Here is a 19,652-nt window from a genome sequence, read left to right on the forward strand (position 1 = left end):
AAATGTCTAGTTAAACACTAGGTCAAATCCTTATCCAGACATTTATTATGGAAAAATCTGTACAGGTAAATAGTTTTATTGCGGGTTTGGGGGGTTGATTGTGGTTCTGAAATTGCCACCTGCGCCCGCCTATGAATTAGATACTGTACCACGGTGCTCTTGTGCTAGATTTTCTGCGAAACTAAATTTTTTTGTGAATTTTATTGTTGTTGGGAGGAGGAGGGGGACTCACGAAAATTGGGGTTTTACTGCGTTTAGAAGTTCTTTTTAAGCCAAGAAAATGTCCTGGATGTAGTACTCAGCATATCTTCAATTATATTTACTTTTGGGTAAGCTTTGTATGCTGTTTTTATGTATCAAGTACTCCAGATACTTTTTCTTACTTTTACTTTTTGACACTTTTACTTGATACTTTTTCCTGTTTCTCCCTTCAAAGTATTCATTTAATACCCTCCTGCAATTCCTTTAAAAATAAACAAATTTAGTATGTCTTTGTGCACTTATGTTCGTCGTTTCTGATGGTAGGCACTGAAGGGCATCTTTTTTTTTTTTTTCTTTGGGTTACAATTAACGTTTCAGTAACTTTAATAAATACCCTTTGAAGTAAGTGAAAAGCTCAGCACGGAAAAGAACTATTAGTCAAGTTTAATTATTTGTATGCTTCAAATATTGTTTTGTTGTCTTATGAGCAGGTGGTGGTGACTCTTTTTTATGGATTGTAGTAACTATAAAAAAGAAGAAGAATAAAATGTACCGTTTGCTGCTTTATTCTTAGTTGTTTAAAGGACGTCAAGATATATATATATATATATATATATATATATATATATATATATATATATATATATATATATATATATATATATATATTTATATATATATATATATATATATATATATATATATATATATATATATATATATATATATATATATATATATACATTTATATATATGTATACAAATATAAATACATATATATATATATATAATATATATATATATATATATATATATATATATATATATATATATATATATATATATATATATATATATATTTATTTATTTATTTATTTATTTATTTTCTTTATTTCCCTAAAAAAAAATGAGTTGTACGCTACAATATAATAAAAAGAAAAAAACAACTGATAACACTTACAATCAAAACCTATCAAATATTGATCCAACACTTAAAAAAAAAAAAAAAAAAAAAAAAAAAAAACTTTCTAAATAGATTAGCCTATAAATCATGAAGAGCCAAAACTGTTACTAAAAAACGGAAATAAATTGTGGCCTAAAAGGCTAATTTTCGCCTATCTTCAAATGTTTTATATTTTTTCTTTATACAGACTACAGGATCCTTCACATTAAGCTTTAAAACAATCTCAGTGTTACTAAAAGAAAGGGGGAAACCAAGTAAAAATTTACAAAATTTAAAATAAGCAACTTTAATGGGCGAAAGATCAGAAGGTCTGAAATTTCGGAAGAGGAGGGACGGGAACAATACGTGAGGCAGAGCAACAGCGCTATACATACGACCAAGGACGTCCCGACGGTAAAGACCCCGAAAACGAATTAAAAGACCAAATGCCTTGCGTAGTTTCATCTGAACATGCTGAACTAGGACTGGTTTGAAATCTCTTTTCGAAGCAGCATAAGGTAATCCCAAATAGGTGACTATTGGCGACGACTGAAAAATAACACCATTGCCGCAATCGTGAGTCGCCCTGGCATTATCCTCTAAACAATTTACAACAAAAAATTGACATTTTTCAAAACTGATAGAAAGGCCCAAACCTTTTAAACAATTAATTAAAATATTAAAATTAGAAACAAGACTAGACTTGGACCGGCTTAGAAGGATAATGTCATCAGTATATGCAATGTACGACAGATTTCGAGATAATGAAACAAACGAGCAGGAAAGAGAATTAAGGGCAGTAGCTAAACAAGAATTGAATATATAAGGAGAAATAATTCCTCCTTGTCTAATTCCTCTACCCACTTGAATTAATTTGGACTGAGATGAAGACGAACTCGGACAGATACGGATCTTTAAACCAGAATACCAAGAGCGAAGGACTCGTATGACAGCTAGGGGCAATCCAGCATGGATTAAAGTGAGCAGAGCGGATGCATGAGAAATGTTATCAAAGGCCCCTTTGATATCAATCAAGAGGGCGTATAGCGGTTGACCAGAGATTCTCGCTTCTTCAATAACTTTGCCGAAAGATGCATGGGCATGGTCACATCCCAAACCTCTCTTGAAACCAACTTGATTAGAACCAGTGTCAAGAATTTCAAGAAGATCCTTCAAACACAACTCAAACACTTTCCCAATCATAGAACCCCTAGTAATTGGCCTCCAGGAACTACAAGACTATATTTGCTTCTGGGCTCATCTTCGGTCTATTCATTTCTGAAAACCGCTATTTGCTAAGATATCTCTTTTAGTCGTTTCGAAATTGTGAAGATTTTAGGGCAGTGTTATATTTTCGACTGTGTTGCCACGTTGAATTGGGAAAATAAATAAGCGAAAACTAATTAGCTACAACGCTTCTTGTTCGTAAAATTCAAAGACTATTGATATCTTGATTACCAAAGACAGCTACGCCTTCAAATGGAAGCTACACCTTTGTTGTTTGGTGGCATATATTTTTAGCTTATTTTTATTACTTTGGCTTCTTTTTAGCTTATTCATATGCTTCTGGCGTACTTTTGCTGATTTTCCATCCAGTTTCTTTGCTTTTGATTTGACGCCTGCTAGTGCCAAAAACTGCGTAACTGCATAAGGAGGTCTTTTCAATGAATATTGAATTTTCATTTTTTTTCTAATTCTTTAGGATACATATGATTGAGTAAGCTTCCATGTAAGTCACTCAAACAAACAGGTCAATTTCATTATTTTTGAAATATTAAATCTCTGTCTCTGCGCCGTCTCTTCCTTGTTGTTGTTCAGTTGAGAAGAATAATCATTTTGGAGTTATGAATAACATATTGGCATACAAATTCAAAGCGGTAGGCGCATGAATTAAAGAATTTTTAGGGGGCTGTTTTATGTTTTTAGGGGGACTGACTAAACTCAGTTGATGGGTTAATGGAGGCTGAAACATCCTTCCAACCAATGAACTCGTGTTTAGAAAAATTCAATAAGTATTAAAACACTTGTTATTTTGGTATTCTTGGCAATTTCAGTTGTGTATTTTACTTTGGACAAAAGGAATGGGTAAGAATTCCAAATTCGGTACTTTAAGCTACACATTTGTGTGTGTTCTACCTTTTTTTTATATTTTTTTTTTATTTTGCTTTCTTGACGAAGTAAATAACAACTGCAAAATGTAAACCGTGGATGCTCATTCAGTTAATACTCAACTTTGATCTGCAAATTATTTTAATGTAGTATAGTATTTTTTCAGTGAGGTGGTAATAAAAGTTCTTTTGTAGTTTCTTTAGTATTTATAATTTATACTTATAACTTAGAATATGTATATATATATATATATATATATATATATATATATATATATATATATATATATATATATATATATATATATATATATATATATATATAAATTATAAATTTTATTATATGAAATATTTATAATTTTTAATATTATACTATTTGTCCTTTCGATAGCTATATATTATATTCGTATGTTTGTACTTGCCATTGTAACCATTTGGCTGTTTTTATTGAATTCTTATAAAAAGTGCATGCAAAGCCTGTATTATTTCATGACGCTGCTTACCTTTTCCGTCTGTTCTTTATACCTAACTCATTTAAGAATCCTCGCTTCCTCTCATTAAGGGAGTTTTACAATTCATTTTTTTTTTTTTAACCATTTCAGTTTTGGTACGTAGGTTCAGTATGATCTAGTAAAAATATGTTTTTGGAAAATAAAAACTACGTTTTTATAAAATTGAGAAGTATGTTCCGAATATTTTTTGGGGGGATAGCTCTTTCCTGACTGAAATGTTCTGGAAATGGATTCTAGACGAAGGCCAACATTCAAGAAACTTGAAATGTTGCTAAATATATTACCAGAAGCGAGTAAACGTAGAAATTAAATTAAAAAAAGGCCAGAATACGTGCCAACGTATGTCAGTGCGGTTGTCGCGCCAAGTATGACTGAGGACGTGAGAAAGAAACTGGCTCATTAATGATTTTCATCCATTTTTTCAGGGCAACGTTGACTTCAAAACAGACGGTGACAGGACACAAATAAAAGACACGACAACGCTGACAAAAGTTGCAACATTGTTGAATATTGAAAAAGAAGCTCTTAATAAGGCTCTGTCTCATCGTGTAATTGCAGCTGGGGGAGAAGTCCTTCATAAGGGACATACGTCATCAGAGGCTATTTATGGGAGAGACGCTTTTGCGAAGGTATACATTTGTTTACTGATGAAGTGATTAACTGATAGATAGAATGGGTTTTTCGATCCTCTTAGTCCAAAAGTTTGTTTTTAGTGGGCCTAGATCATAGCGTATCATCGGGAAAGTTATAGGGAATAAGGATAATTCTAAGCCCTTCCCTGTGTTTAGTCCACAGGCCTTGCAATATGATAGTAATAAAAAATGAATTATCCACAGTAAAGCATTATAGATTGAACTCAAGTAGATTGCTTGATAACATACTTCAAAACAATTTTTGGCGAACTGAGAGCGAGATTCTCATACCGCTCTATAACTCATCCTGAGAAACACGCGATCAAAGATTTTTAACGATCCTTTTCGAACTCCTATCCGATCTCTTTCCGATCTCCTATCCGATCCGATCTCTTTCGGATCGTTGATAAAATTGCATCAGCTCAATGTTCTTTTCCGGATTTTAATGCCATTGAAAACAAATAACTAGGATAAGATAATTTGTTTTCTATTGCTAAGCAATTAGAGGGTTTCACCGAGTCCCCGCATAGAGCATTTGACAATGTGGAAAAATTATGGTGAATGCAGAGGCGGTTTTAGGGGAGGGAAAACGGGGGCAGTTGCCCTGGGCGCAAAAATTTTATTGGCGCAAAATTTCACATAAATAATCTAAGAGTTATAATCATTTTCTAATTTTTGAACTTTGTTTTTATTGAAATAAAGCAGAGGGTTCATTTAATAAATGAAAATCATTTATGAATTACTAATTATGTAATAAATAAAAACAAATTAAAAAACTAATAATAACAATTGAATTAAAATAATAATAATAGACAAATAAATTATTGATTAATTAATAAATTGAAATTTTTTTTGTTAATAAATGAACATTTCGTTAAAATTCGGCCTGAAAATTTTTGGGAGACAGGGGAAAAGGCCCTAATCAAGATTTTACTGAGGACGTAAGAGAGGCCAGAACCGCCACTGGCTCAATGGCAGAAGATCACAAAATTTCGGTTATATATAGAATTAGATAATTTCGCCCTAATAAGTCGCGAATTGTATGATAGTTTTATAACATTCCACCAACACCACTTTAATGTGTAAGAGCTTTATATTTAACAACTATGAATTATCCCAATTCAACACGTCATGTTATGTCTGAAGTACTTGAGAATGGCTGGGAATTATCATCAAACAAATCACTAATCTCATCTTCCAAAGATTGACAAGAACCAGCAAAGTGTGGCAAGTTAGAATAAAGCATTATTTTAATGCCTGGGCGGTACTTTGGGCATTTCATATAATGATTTTGGATGTGGCTTGTTTTTTCTCCTTGATTCTCTTTAGAACACCAAATGTATTCAAAAAATATAATACTTTGGGCTTTTCGGGAAAAGTTTGATATTTTTTAGAGTTTTTTTTTTCAATAATTTCCAGGGAGGCACGTAAAAAGTAAGGGGTCCTCAACCCCTGCCTCTTTCCAAGTCAAAATTTAATTGTTTACAATTGTTTTCTCTAAAAGAATCCCTTCCAAGTAAAATTTGCCCGCTTTTGCTCTGTTTCAAAGCTAAAGGGTTTTCCTGGTCTACGTCACCAAGTAACTCGCTTAGCGTCAGATTGACGCTTAACGTCGCTTAGCGTCGCGTCGCTTAGTATCCCTTAAGATTGACAGGAACCAAAAGAAGCAACACTAAATAATACTATGATTTATAATACCTTAATGGCGGTTTGGCATTATAAATAATGGTATTAAAGATGGCTATTTGTATTTTGTTCATCCCTCTTTCTTTAGAATATCGGTTGTATTCAAATAGCACAATTTTCGGCAACGCTAGGAAAGAATATAATTCTTTTCTAATTCCTTTTCTTTTTCATCGCATTTTTATTTGCAGTAGATATATACGAAGGAGGAATCCCGCCCGTACCCCTGTCAAAATTATCTAGTTTTACATATCGCTCAAAACTTTGCATAGACTGTCTACCATTTAATTTCTTTTTTTTTGTGTTGTTTCAAAACGGAAAGTTTCGGCTGAGCCACATCATCTAATTTATCGTATCTTTATATAGTTTTTTTTCTCGGGGGGGGGGGGGTAAATATAGACTTTGCCGCCCCCTGACGCACCCCTCCCCCGAGATCCGACCCTTCTATTATTTTGAACCTTAAGTGTCTCCATACAAGTTTAATTTTCTAGTATTTTATGTAGTGCTCTCTCCTTCTTCCCCAGAGTTTAGAGTAGTCATAGTTTATTGATTCTTCTTACAGTATTATACATACTTCTGATTCGTTTAGTAGGCTGCACATAAATGTTTGCAAAACGCATAATGTGTGACTGTTGAACAATGATGAACAATAAGTAAACCGTTTGTCAGGGCTATGGGCTTTGTAGGAAAGCTTGAAGGGCTATATGCCGCCTGCAGCTTCAGTATGGCTCGTATAGATTGCAACTGAATTAGAGAATTTTTTTCAGTTGAAAGTAAGGATCATCATTAAGACTTAAAACGAACAGAAATTATTACTTACATGAGGGGAGCTGCCCTCTCCTCCGTCCCTCTCTGATTGCACTAAATTTTTTAATGCTTTAAAATAACTTGTTATCTTAATTCAATGGCCAGTGAATTTCAGCAGTCGCTCTTAAAGAATTGAGCTACGAAGTCAAACATTAGCATAAAGAGCGAGGGGTTAAGGAGGAGGCAGCCCCCCTAATACGGAATAATTTTCTTTCCATTTTAAGTTTTAGTTTTGCTTCTTACTTTCAATTGAAAAACTTGTTTTTTTTATTTAATTTCTAGTCGTTTTTCATATCATGCCCTGGTTTAACCAAGATATAATGTGGGCTACTGGCCCCACAAAAACCTGATTTTTCACTGCTAAATTATATATATATATATATATATATATATGTATATATATATATATATATATATATATATATATATATATATATATATATATATATATATATATATATATATATATATATATATATATATATATATATATATAAGTGATTGTAAGTTGATTGGTAGCGTCTCGCTTTTCCAGTTTTTCAGCTTAAGAATTAGACTGTTATTAATAATTAAAATTTGGACAAAATTTGGATATTTACTCAAAAATATTCGATGAATATTAGTTTTTTTTTAGTAAGTTTTTATTAAGACGAAGAGGGGTATTATTGTTCACATGGATGGATATTCTGATTGACTTTTGACCTTTTCGCGGCTGAATCCATCATGGCATATATAATAAGATTCTCTGATGTTTAAATACATTGTAGGATCATACGCATGTTTAAATACATTGAAACTTTGTATATATGAATATAAGAAACGAAAAACTCAACCATTTAGATGACTGCTTTACACATACCCATCATTGTATATAATTTTATTAAATATGAACCAAATCAGTTTAGTTAAATGAAGCTTTAAAATTAATGTCAGAAATACTTTTGTGCAATAAGAAGAGAGGTATCATCTCGTAGCACCCTTATCCAGGCCTACTCTAAATTAGGGCAGATGAGAGATTAATTTCTTGCCCCTTCCCTACCCTTTTCTATATTTGTCCGAAGGTTCATCCAGAACCAGACAATGTGGGTGTTGAAATGCACCAAGTGCCGATAAGTGGGCAGCCCCTCGAATTTTCCAGTCTCATTATAGAGATCTCGACTAATCACGCATAATTTACAGTATCAAACCAGGGAGCCCCACTGAGCATAAACCGAAATGAGCAATACAATATTGGGTTACATTATTTACGATATTAAACCATGAATACCACAAGAAGCTCGACAAAGCCTCTATTAGCCTATCTAGAAGAAATTAAACCTTTTATCTCAGTGACTTGCCGAGAGGGTGATGGATCACCCATGGAGATGAAAACCACTGCAGCGGGTTACACCAAATTAAAAAAAAATAAATAAAAAACACTAATTATGTTTTAACATTGCACAGAACTGATCTAGAAGACAGAACCAAGGATTATCGTCTAGGTTTTCTCTTTTCTGTGCCATATTTAAGGAACACGGCCAAACTTTTATCATAGTTATGGAATAAATAGGAACCAATTTTGTCTCTTGGTTTGTCGGTTTGTTAATCCATAAGCATCAAAAAGTTCCGATTTGTACATAAACAAGACACGGGGAACATTTTTTGATTGCTTTTTGATCGCTTTTCCCAGCTGTTTATAATATAGAAAGAGATACGAAATCTCTTTATTACTAAAACCTCCTGCGTAAAACATTTAATTATTGTTAAACAACAAAGTAATACTTAAATTAAGTATATTCAGCCTGAATAAGGGGGATGGGATAGCTCTATTTCCTGCCCGATAGCAAATTATGCCCCTGCTGTAATCCTATGTATAGGTTGTTGTTGTTTTTTTTTTTTTTTTTTTTTTTTTTTTTTTTTTTTTTTTTTTTTTTTTTTTTTTTTTTTTTAATTAGACAGGGAACCACTATACTACTTTTGTCCCGTATGTTGGGCTATTGGGCAGAACCGTTTACATTTTTTTGTGGATGCGGTAAACCGATAGAACTTAAGAAATAATTTTCGGGGAAAGTTTTATTGATAATAACAAACTGGATAGTAGTAATGAGAAGGAGGGATTTGGGGGAAATGTTAAATCTGGGAAAAGTCGTGAGAATAGGACTTAACCATACATCTGTTTCTTCGTTGTTTGATAATGGATTGTATTTAAGTATTTAGGTATTTAGTATTATGTTTGGGCCGTCTCTAGTTGGTTGTTTTTTTCGTTTTGTCCTTTCTTTGTTTTTGTACAAATAAAGGTAAAATTCTAGTTAATTGACTTCTTGCTATCTCAGAAAGAGTTTAGGTTAGGAAAATGAAACTTTCAGGGATGAATCTACAGACTAAAGTATGTCCCGGGAAGGTATTTTGAAGCAACTACCTCCACTTCTTCTCCCTCTAGAGGGCCCTGACCTTTGATGACCTTTAAAAATATGTGTCTTATAAAAGTGAAACCTTGCAATCTTCTACTTAATTGAAGTACAACAAAATTGTTTTCAGCTTCATAACTTCAATCAATTCCATTTTATAAGGTTTTAAAGATATGCAAATACATTTCCTAAATTTTGAAAAAAAAAACATTGATATGGCTCAAAATTCTACTCAAATAACAGGAATTGCATTTTCAGAACTAAAGGCAGAGAAAAAACAACTAGTAACTGAAAATTAAGGTAAAATATTGTTTTGTCAAAATTTCAATAGGTAGGACCTGTCATGTAGGCAAATTTCAGGGCCCTCTAGTGGGAGAAGGAGTGGAGGTGGGTACTTTAAAATGCCTTCCTGGGACATACTTTAGCCTGTAGACACACCCCTGAAAGTTTCATTTTCCTAACCTAAACCCTTTCCGAGATAGCAAGAAGTCAATTAACTAGAATTTTACCCAACTAAATTATTTATTATTATTATTGAATTGATTTTAGCTGTTTTATGTTTTATTCTAGAGTCAATATTTTGTTGGAGGGGTGGTGGTAGTGGAGAAATAGGAATATATTTCATCATATTCTCAAGTCGTGAAAACTGTTGCATGATTCCAGCTATAACAAGGTGCAATATGACTAATGTTTTACAACACTCTGGAGGGGGGGGGCAAGTCCTACTTTATGTTTAGAATAATAAAGGCTAAAAACGTGCCCTGATTATGCTTCAAGCAAGGTGCAAATTACCTACCTATCAGCAGATTTATGAAAGGTATTGATTGAAAATAGTTTTTTTTAAATCTGTTTTTCGTAATTATTAATTTAAACAATTTTATTACATGTTTCAAAGTTTAGTCAAGAGTAGTTTTAATTCTAAAACAAGAAGAAAAATAAAACATATATTAAGTCAGAGGAAAATCAGCAACAATTACCATGAGCGAGTAAATCAATCCGACATTAAAATAAATAAACAAGCCAAACTTAAAAATAACAGATATTATGAGTGAATGTGTTTTCTTATGATAGTACTCTCTGTGATTTATGTGAGCCTGCACATATTCCTTATTTTTCTAGTAATTAAAAAATATCATACTAACATGGACATCTGATTTGGAAATATACTTTTTTTTTTTTACTATTTACTATACTAAACTAAGAATACCGCTAAAAGTTTTTATCTCAGTGACAAAAAAAAAAAAACTTTCTGGTTCACCAGTTGAGACCTCTGTAAATAATAGTGATGAATTTAATTGAATTGAGAGAGGGTGTAAAAGTTATAAAAGTGAAAGTGTCACAACGAAAACCTTGGAAATAGTATTTGCTTTCACCATTCCCGACACTAAAACACTAATACTGCAACTAATTTTAATTTTTTTAGAAGTATTTGATCTTTTTACCTTTTACCTTTTACCTTTGCCTATAATCTTTACCTTTATTCTTTTAATCTTTTTTTTTTACCATGGTTTTTGGTTCGCCCATTTCTAAATAATGACCTGAGTTACAATTTGCTTTTGTGTGACAGAAAAAAAACGAAAAAGGAGTGACTCGGGCCAATAGTGACCGAAACTCTAAAAAAGGGGAAATTTGACAATAATTAATGCGTTAAAAGAATTCGCTTTTTATTCTGATTCCAAATATCTAAAATTCATAAGGTTCAACGTCACACATTAGAAGCTACAAGCCTGAGAAAATCTGCCTGACTTTGAAAAAGGATGGAAACATCCAACAAAAAGGCAAGGGATTTTAATGAAAATCATACTACTAGATTCAGCATATCAGAAAACTCTACTGTGGAGGTTTCAAACTCCTATCTACAATAATGTGAAGTTTTGCATTTTTTTTTGTCGAAGAAAGATTCCAGATGCATTTTTATTTGTTTGTATTTTTCAGTGGTGATCGTATGGAACTGGATGTCCTAGGAGATAGGAAGAGGGCCCATTCGAACGGAAATTAAAAGCTGTAGTTTCCTTTTCAAGTGACTAATAACATTGTGTCAAGGGAAAGCTGCATTTTCTGAGATTTTGTGGCACCAAGCTATGATTTTACCCTGTGTAGAACCAATTTGCTATCGATTCAAAATTCTGAGATAGATTTAAAAGGATCAAAAAAGTATATATTGAGCTTAACAATAGCAGAGGAAGTAATGCCGCATGGATCAAAAAGCGCACACAAATATCTGATTGTTTGGAAAAAATAAGAAACTGTAGGAAAATAAAAAGCATTTTTTTGAAGGCACAAGGTGAAATTCCCCCATCCTCCAGTGTCTGAATGTCTATTTGGGATTTTTTAGTTTTAGTGACTACACCATCAAAAATAAATAAAATGGAACCTGAATTTCTGAGCCAATATTTTGTAGCAAATGACAATACAACATGTCTCGATGTTGCCCAGGAATCATAGAAAGAAGCACAATCAACGTATATATATATATATATATATATATATATATATATATATATATATATATATATATATATATATATATATATATATATATATATATATATATATATATATATATATATATATATATATATATATATATATATATATCCTTCCTCAGACATGTAATATTCAACAATTTAAGAATCGTAACCTAACATGCTTGGCTGTGTTCCTTGTGTAATTTTGCATCCGTCAAAGATACTAAAATTGGTACTACCACTCTTGAGCCGGAAATGACGTATTTGTGCTCTTAAGATTTGCTCATAAATATGACGGTGCTCATATGATTTTTTTCCCCCAAAAGTAAGGCTCTTAACGATGCTAATTTTCCAAAAAAAAATGGAGCTATTATCGATTAAAATACATCAATATACAATCATTTCTAGTTTAAAGAGATAAGATATATAATACGGGGTTATAAATGTAGGTGCCATCCCTTAACATATGCTAAGAACTCGTCTAGAACTCTTTTCCTTTTCCCTAACCGGGTAAGGGGATAACCAAAAGCGGGCGTTGAAAATACAACTCGCCTTTATCGACCGAAGTGTCAGACCAGCTTAAACTTGAACCCTGAACTAACTCATTTGGACGTTGACTAACATGATATTTTCTTGAACTGGCTATAAAAATTGCTCTCTATGAGAGAGTCGCCTCTCTCTCTCATGCCAGTGGGGATATCAACCACAGAAGAATGACTGTCTAAAATACGAAACATCCAGAAAGCAAAATCAATGAAGAAAGATTAAGTCAGGTTGTATGATGTTTCATGAAGAAATTTTGATCCTATAAGCTAATGTGTTCTCTTGGTCATGTTTAACCTTGAAAAATTAGTACATTTAAAGCACGGGTGAGAGCAGTTTATATATATATAGGAGAACTATGTGATTTATCTGATAATTAGAGCCGCAAGCCCAGCTTTGAATGTGTGTTGTTCTATTACTTCTCTTGTGGAATAAACTTTCAAGCCTTTTTTCTACTTTTAGGCCATTTATGATCGTCTTTTTACCTGGATAGTTGACCAGGTGAACAAGGCCATACAAGTCTCCGGGTCTGAAGGAGGTAAAACAATAAATTCCACTGTCATCGGTGTTCTAGATATCTATGGTTTTGAAATATTTGATCGTAATAGCTTTGAACAATTTTGTATTAACTACTGCAATGAGAAACTCCAGCAGTTATTCATCGGTAAGTCGAATGATTTAGTTCTACTCATAATTTGTTTTAATAGCCATTAAAATTATTATTCTACTGAGCTAATTGAAAACTTTAGTTAATTTTCTCACAATAAGTAAGAAATTCAATGACAAACTTTAGCAGTTATTAGCTTTAAGTTGAAAGCAATTGTTATTTTTTTTAAACCCTTTTTTGTTAAGTTTTTCATTGATACTGTTTCAACTTTTCCAGGATTTGGGTGTTCCAAACTTTGTGCTGCTATTAAGGATGCTTTTTCGGAATCAGACTACACGCATACAAAAATGTTGCAAAGAAAATGTCCTTATTGTGGCTCGTCGATTCCGATCAAGTCTGTCCCGTAGAATAATTGGGAACGTGCTTTATCCGTGGAACCACAAACAAAATAAAACGGAAATAAACAGGAGGTTACCGTAGGATGTTACAACGACAAAAAGTTTAAAAAGTACCTGCTTTGATAGTGCCTTTTGTACCACTTTTTGAAAATATTTGTGCTGGCAAATATTACCCCTCTCCTTCGAAGTAGAAACCATACCCGTAAAGTACCCGTGGGTGAAAGCCTCCAGAGGATGTATATAGGGCCTGTGGTATGAATCTATAGCACTTGAATCTTACATATTTATCCGACACGGATTTATATTCAACGACACCGTCTCTTCATGATGAACAGTTCTAATCACACAGTATGCCTCTTATGGCCTTCTCATTCATGCTAATTGATATCTTCAACCTCCAGATTTAGCCAATCTCAAAAAATTAGTAGACGTTCTGTTAACTGTATTATCGATATTAATGAAACAAAGTTCTTAGTTTGACATCACCTTTCGTCCGTGAAAGCTCACATATGTTCTGGGGGATTAAAACGCCCATGTTTCTGTGGCCCTCTGAACTTTTGGGTATTTTGTCTTTGATCGTTTTTAGGAACCAACATTGGAATTCCACTCTCTCCATCAGTTAGGTCAAACTCAATCTTCTGGCTGCCTCTCATGCTGCCTGTGATACTTTACCCGAGTCAACTAAAAAGTGTCACTAATTTAATCCTTCAGAAAAATTCCAGAAACACTTCTGATCTCCTGTATTTTTTTTACTTAATCTCCCTGTACGATGGATGTCCGTGGGACAGGGTGGTAATTTGTTTCGCACTGTTTATCGTGCATGGCGCTTTACTCTGTCTCAGTTTTCGGGGGTAACTAGCGCTGATATGCTTTAGTGTGTCTGCTTCGGAATGTCTTTTGCTCCCAAAGACAGCTACACCTTAAAAGAAAAGCCACACCTTCTTACGCATGTGTCTTTAGCTTTTTGCATGTTTTTTTTTTAATGATTCTTGCTCATGCTTCTATGTTTCAAATTTTGTGCCTGGTATTATCAACAACTCCTAGCCGAATGGATTGGCCGTCTTAGCCGAGTGGATTGGTGTGCGGGGTTTAGGATCCTTTTCTGGGAGGGCGAGTGTTCAAATCCTAGTGTGCCCAATTATTTGGTTTGGGACAGGGGTCAGTGGCATGACTCTGTAAGCTCAGCCAGAGTCGACCAAGCTCTAAATGGTTACTCTTCTTCTCGATTAAAAATTTAATTATTGACTTTTCCTAGATGTATTATACAAACTTCGGACATTCTTTTATTCTTGTGTGGGCTTTTGCAAAGAAAAAGTGACATAAAAAAAAAAAAAAGATCAAACTAGAGTGTTAATTCAGACTGGTGATTCTTATTATTGATCCCAATATTTTTTTTTCAGGTACCTATATGTAAAGCTTTCATTTTTTAATCAAAAAACCTGGAGTTTTAGCTTCTCATTGCTGGTATTTTTGTTCGTTTTATTTATTTATTTTCTTTTATTATTTCAGCATTTTTTTCTCTTCTCGATCTATTAAGACGGCCTTATCTAGGGGGTTTGACCCCCCCCCTCCCCTTCGAAATGTTTATCCAACTTGTAAAAATGTAACAAAAATTTATATAAACAAATTCGTGATACTTTTTTAAAGTATTTTATTCCCTCCCGTGATCGTAAAATTTTATGGGCGCTTCCAATTAAAATTATCAGATAAATTTGTTGGTTTGTTGTCATATCGCACCCGCAACCCTACCCTAAAAATATAATGTGTACTTGTTTTGGTTGGACTTAGGAAATAGCTTTGGATTGACTACGTCCCTGACATAGGCTTATCAATTTTTCATAGGCTATAAACATCATGTGTTTCAGTGAGCCAGTGGCTCTTTTTCTTCCACACCGCCATCTTAAATGTTTGGAGCCTGCAAAACTGCTTATCTAGGTCTGATTCTATCCTCATTGATTGCCACCTTTGTTGTTGAAATCTTGGTGGCTGCTTAAGTGCTCGCTTATTGCAGTTTTTTTTTTCTTTTTCCGTATTATCTGGTGAGTTTAGATGATATACGTATAGTCCCAGATGACAAAGTTGATGTAGTCTCTCTCATAATAAAGGAACTACTGGTGATTACTGTTGATTTATTTTAATGTTTTATTTTTTAAATATAGGTTTTTAAATAGCATTTTTTTTTCTTGATCAGAAAATGAGATAGTCAAGGTTATGAGTTTGAACAAATAAAATTAATGATTTTGGGACGAACGGACAAGAAGAGAGGGAGTATTCTAAGTCGTTCCGTGTGGTTTAAACAGAGGCTAAGGACCAAAAGGAATATTGATTCTTTTGAAATCTGTTTTTTTTTATTGTTTAAGCATAAACTTACGCAACCATTTATATCTTAAAAATATAGACAAAAATCGGGATTTCAGTTTTTTAATGAAAACGTCTTCCATATGCAGTTATTCTGGTTTTGATAGTAGCGAATCCCAGATTAGAAAAATGAAACGTGACCGAACAAATTAGTAAAAAATGAGCTAAAAATATATGACACGAAAAGGTCTAAGAGGTGTAGCATGTGAGAAAAATTACGGTACTAAAAGGTTTAAGAAGTGTAGCTTGGGTGAAAAAAAAATCAGCAAAAAAATGAGCAAAAATATATGGCACCAAAAAGTTTAAAAGATGTAGCTTCGGTGAAAAAAAAAAATCAGCAAAAAAAAGCTAAAAATATATGGTACCTAAAGGTATAAAGGTTGTAGCTTGGGTTAAAAAAAAACATAAAAAATGAGCAAAGATGTAAGGTACTAAAATGTATAAGAGGTCTAACTTAAGTGAAAAAAAGAAAAGAGCAAAATATAAGCCGCAAATATATGATATCAAAATGTTAAAGAGGTTTAGCTAGGGAGAAAAATAAGCTAAAGATTTATGGTACCAAAAGGTTTTAGAGGTGCAGCTTGGGTGAAAAAATCAGCAAAAATATATGGTGCCAAAAAGTCTAAGATATGTTGCTTTTTTTGAACGTGTAGCTGTATTTAGAAGTTATCTCATCGTTAGTATTTGAATTTTTACGGGTGTACAGTGTTGTTAAAATTTACAAATTAATTTTGTGTATTTATTTTCACTATTCAGCATGGGAACACTGATTAAAATGTCACACTGTCCTAGAAACTTTATAACTTTGGAAACAACCAAAAGAAAAATGGTAGAAAATCATAATTTTCAGAGAATTAGAGACGCATTTTAGGTCATATTATGGGAAATGTTTTATTTTGATGTCCTTGGTACTGTAAAAACTTACCTTGACTTAGGAAGAGGAAGAATATCAGCTGGAGCGAATCAAGTGGCAAAATAAATTACCGAGATTTCTTCTTTCTTTCTTTTTTTTTTTATTAGGGGAATCACCCAAAACCTCGTTTTATCCCCTCTTAAAAATCTTTCTCTTTTTTATCTTTTCTTTAACATTTTTTAATATTAAATTTACTTTTGAATAAACTTACTTATTCTCTGCCTCTTTTTAGTTATCCTAATTCTTCTTTTTGTTCATCGTCTTTCTAGGGATATAATTAAAGAAAAGGTAAAATAGCTATGTCACGTCTTGAGGATAATAGATTCTTAGAGATTCTGCGTTTTGGCCATCTATCTGGGCTGCGAAAAGTAGATCATCCCTGAATGGTGGTGGGAGGAGGTCATAAGGAAGACGTTTGGGCTTCATGGGAGGGCGTAAGAAGTGTAGCTATAGATAGACTGGGGCGGTAAAAAAATACGCACAACTGAGTCGGTCTCAGACAGCTTGGTTCTGGAGTCAGTAGTAGGCAGTAGTATTAGTACCAGGGTTACATCAATATTTATTTGTACTTTATTTTTAGTCACCGTTTTTTGTCTGTTGGCTCTAATTCCTTCATTCGGAGAACATTTTAGCTTTTATTTATAGAACTGGTCTTGAAACAAGAACAGGAAGAATATCAACGAGAAGGGATCAAATGGCAAAATATAGACTATTTTAACAATCAGGTTATATGTAACCTTGTCGAAGAGTCACACCGTGGTATTTTATCTATACTAGACGAAGCATGCCTCAACGTAGGCAAGGTCACGGATAATATGGTCTTAGATTCCATGGACCAAAAGCTGCGAGGCCATCTGCATTATTCTAGTCGAAAGTTGAACCCAAGTGACAAAGAGCTTAAACATGGTGAGGAATTCAGAATAAAGTGAGTATTACTGTTGAACTCTTTGGCGTAGTAATTAAATTTGTGGTTCTGCTAGGGTTCCTTAGATTAGCCTCTCCTAGGTATATTGCAGCAATGTATGATTTTATCTGAAAGGTTTACATATACCGGGTGAGGTACACAAAATGTGTACCCCCTCACCCGGTACACAAAATGTGTACCCCCTCACCCGGTACACAAAATGATAAGCTCTATGAAAAGTATGATTCTATCCCACTTTCTAGGGCGATAAGGAAGAAGGCTTAAGATACCTAGGCCAAGTTCAAGGAAGAAGAATGACATGACCCCAAAGATTGTGTTATTTAGCCGCCCATCTGGGTGCAAGCAAAAGGTCCTCCTCGAGTTGGGTGAGAAGAGGTCATCAGATATAAAATGGAAAACAACTAAGAAGTAAAAGAAAATATAAAACTTAAAAAAATGAAAGAGCTGAAAGAAAATTAAAAAACTATAAGAAAATAACTAAAAGAATACAAAATACTTAAAGAAAATACATGAACTACAAGAAAAGGTGCAAAATGCTAAAAGAAAATATAAGAACTACGAGAAAATAGAAAGTACAAAGAACTTAAAGAAAATAGAAGAACTAAAAGAAAATACAGGACAGAAACTGATGAAGAAAATAGAAATAAAAATCTGAATATATAGTTCAAACGCAAAAGTAACTTACTCCTGTCCAATACAGAACGTCAACTTTCAATTATTATTTTCAAGTCTTATAATGTTTGGCTGTAGATTTTTAAGCAAGTGAGTTACCCTTTCACTGTTGCTTGGAAAGGGTCTTACTTTTATTTTAGCGGCGATTTTTAAACTTTGGTTTTTATTTATTTTAATGGTTGCTTTTTTTAAGGTCCTTTTTTATTTGTGCACGAGCAGGGCCGAGCCGGATTTAAAGCTTTGATGCTTCTAGGCCCAAGCGTTTTGCCGCTCCGTTTTGTGAGATTTTTGGGGAAATCCCAGAAAATTTAGGGATAGTGGAAGTACTGAACAGAACGAAAATGATGAGTCAAAAGTAATGAAAGAGACAAGTCATACCAAACTCTCAGGTGCCATTCTTGGGGAAATCTGACAGTTTATAAGTGGCGATGGAATTCCTGCGTTGTTTCAAAATCACTTTCCTGTGAATAGGTGGCGCGGCAGCGGAGTGCATGCACTGGCACTGTGACAATAAATCACATCAGTCCAGTTTTTGTTAAGAATCGAATCACTCAGTGATAATTTATTGCGCCCCCTCGTTTTGTGCGCCCCTAGGCCTGAGCCTAGTAGGCCTATTGGTCATTCTAGACTTATGCACTGGTGACGATCGAGCGGAGATCTCGGAAGAAATATTTGCATTGCTGTTTGATTTTCAATGGATTTAAATATCCTCGTTTTTTCTTTTTTTTTAGTTTGTTTTTCATCTAGCTCTTGTCTCTAATAAAATTAGATAATTAGTGATTTTGTAAGTAATTGAAATTTGAAACCTCATAACTCTGTTTAACATAATTGCAAATGGAAATATCTATGCACAACAGGCAAGTGTGTGCGCAAAACATTATAATAAAATGTAAAACATGTTACGTACGTTATGTATGTCGCACACAACGTACGGGTGTCGTTTATACCTAACAAGTCGTTACGTATAGAATACAATATACAAATTAATTATTGAGATTTTATGTCTTAAAAAGGGTTGGAGATATTAGAATTTGTTCCGAAAGTTGGGGGAGTTAGCACTGATAATGCAATCACAAAATTTCAATTCTTCAAAACTTACAAGGGATAATGTGTGGTAGGGCCTATAGTAGAATTGAAACATTGCTCTTTTAGAGTTAAATGATTATTAACTTCGTTTTATCTATTGCGAAAATGACGTTCGTTCAATTTAATTGTATGTTCAATTAAATGAATGAATTCACTGTGACTAATTATGAGAATGTCGAAGTGCAATTTTTGCGGTTAAGAACACATTGCTCAAACAGTTCGTAAAAAAATTATGCTTTTTTGAGACAGATGGTTGACTGATTGGCTATGAATGCGATACTCATCAGTAATGTAGCCAAAAAAAAGTGTGGGCTACTATTCTAGGCTATAATTCTCAGTATCAAGTTTGAACGCCTGTGAGAGATGTGGGGAAGCTATCCTCCTCCTTAGATTTGTCCGAAGGATACTC

General features: G+C 33.4%; 1 protein-coding gene across 1 annotated transcript in view; it reads left to right on the plus strand.

Annotated features, from left to right (window-relative positions):
- The window catches only part of LOC136041464 (unconventional myosin ID-like), a gene marked incomplete at its 5' end in the record, with an annotated part of 92,942 nt that overhangs the window by 32,832 nt on the left and 40,458 nt on the right, over window positions 1-19,652 (plus strand). Inside the window, 3 exon segments of the mRNA XM_065726149.1 lie at window positions 4,190-4,393; window positions 12,747-12,948; window positions 17,206-17,485. Of these exon segments, the coding sequence (XP_065582221.1) occupies window positions 4,190-4,393; window positions 12,747-12,948; window positions 17,206-17,485 (686 nt within the window).

This window comes from Artemia franciscana, unplaced genomic scaffold, assembly GCF_032884065.1.
Source record: "Artemia franciscana unplaced genomic scaffold, ASM3288406v1 PGA_scaffold_23, whole genome shotgun sequence".
Taxonomy (NCBI): Eukaryota; Metazoa; Arthropoda; class Branchiopoda; order Anostraca; family Artemiidae; genus Artemia; species Artemia franciscana.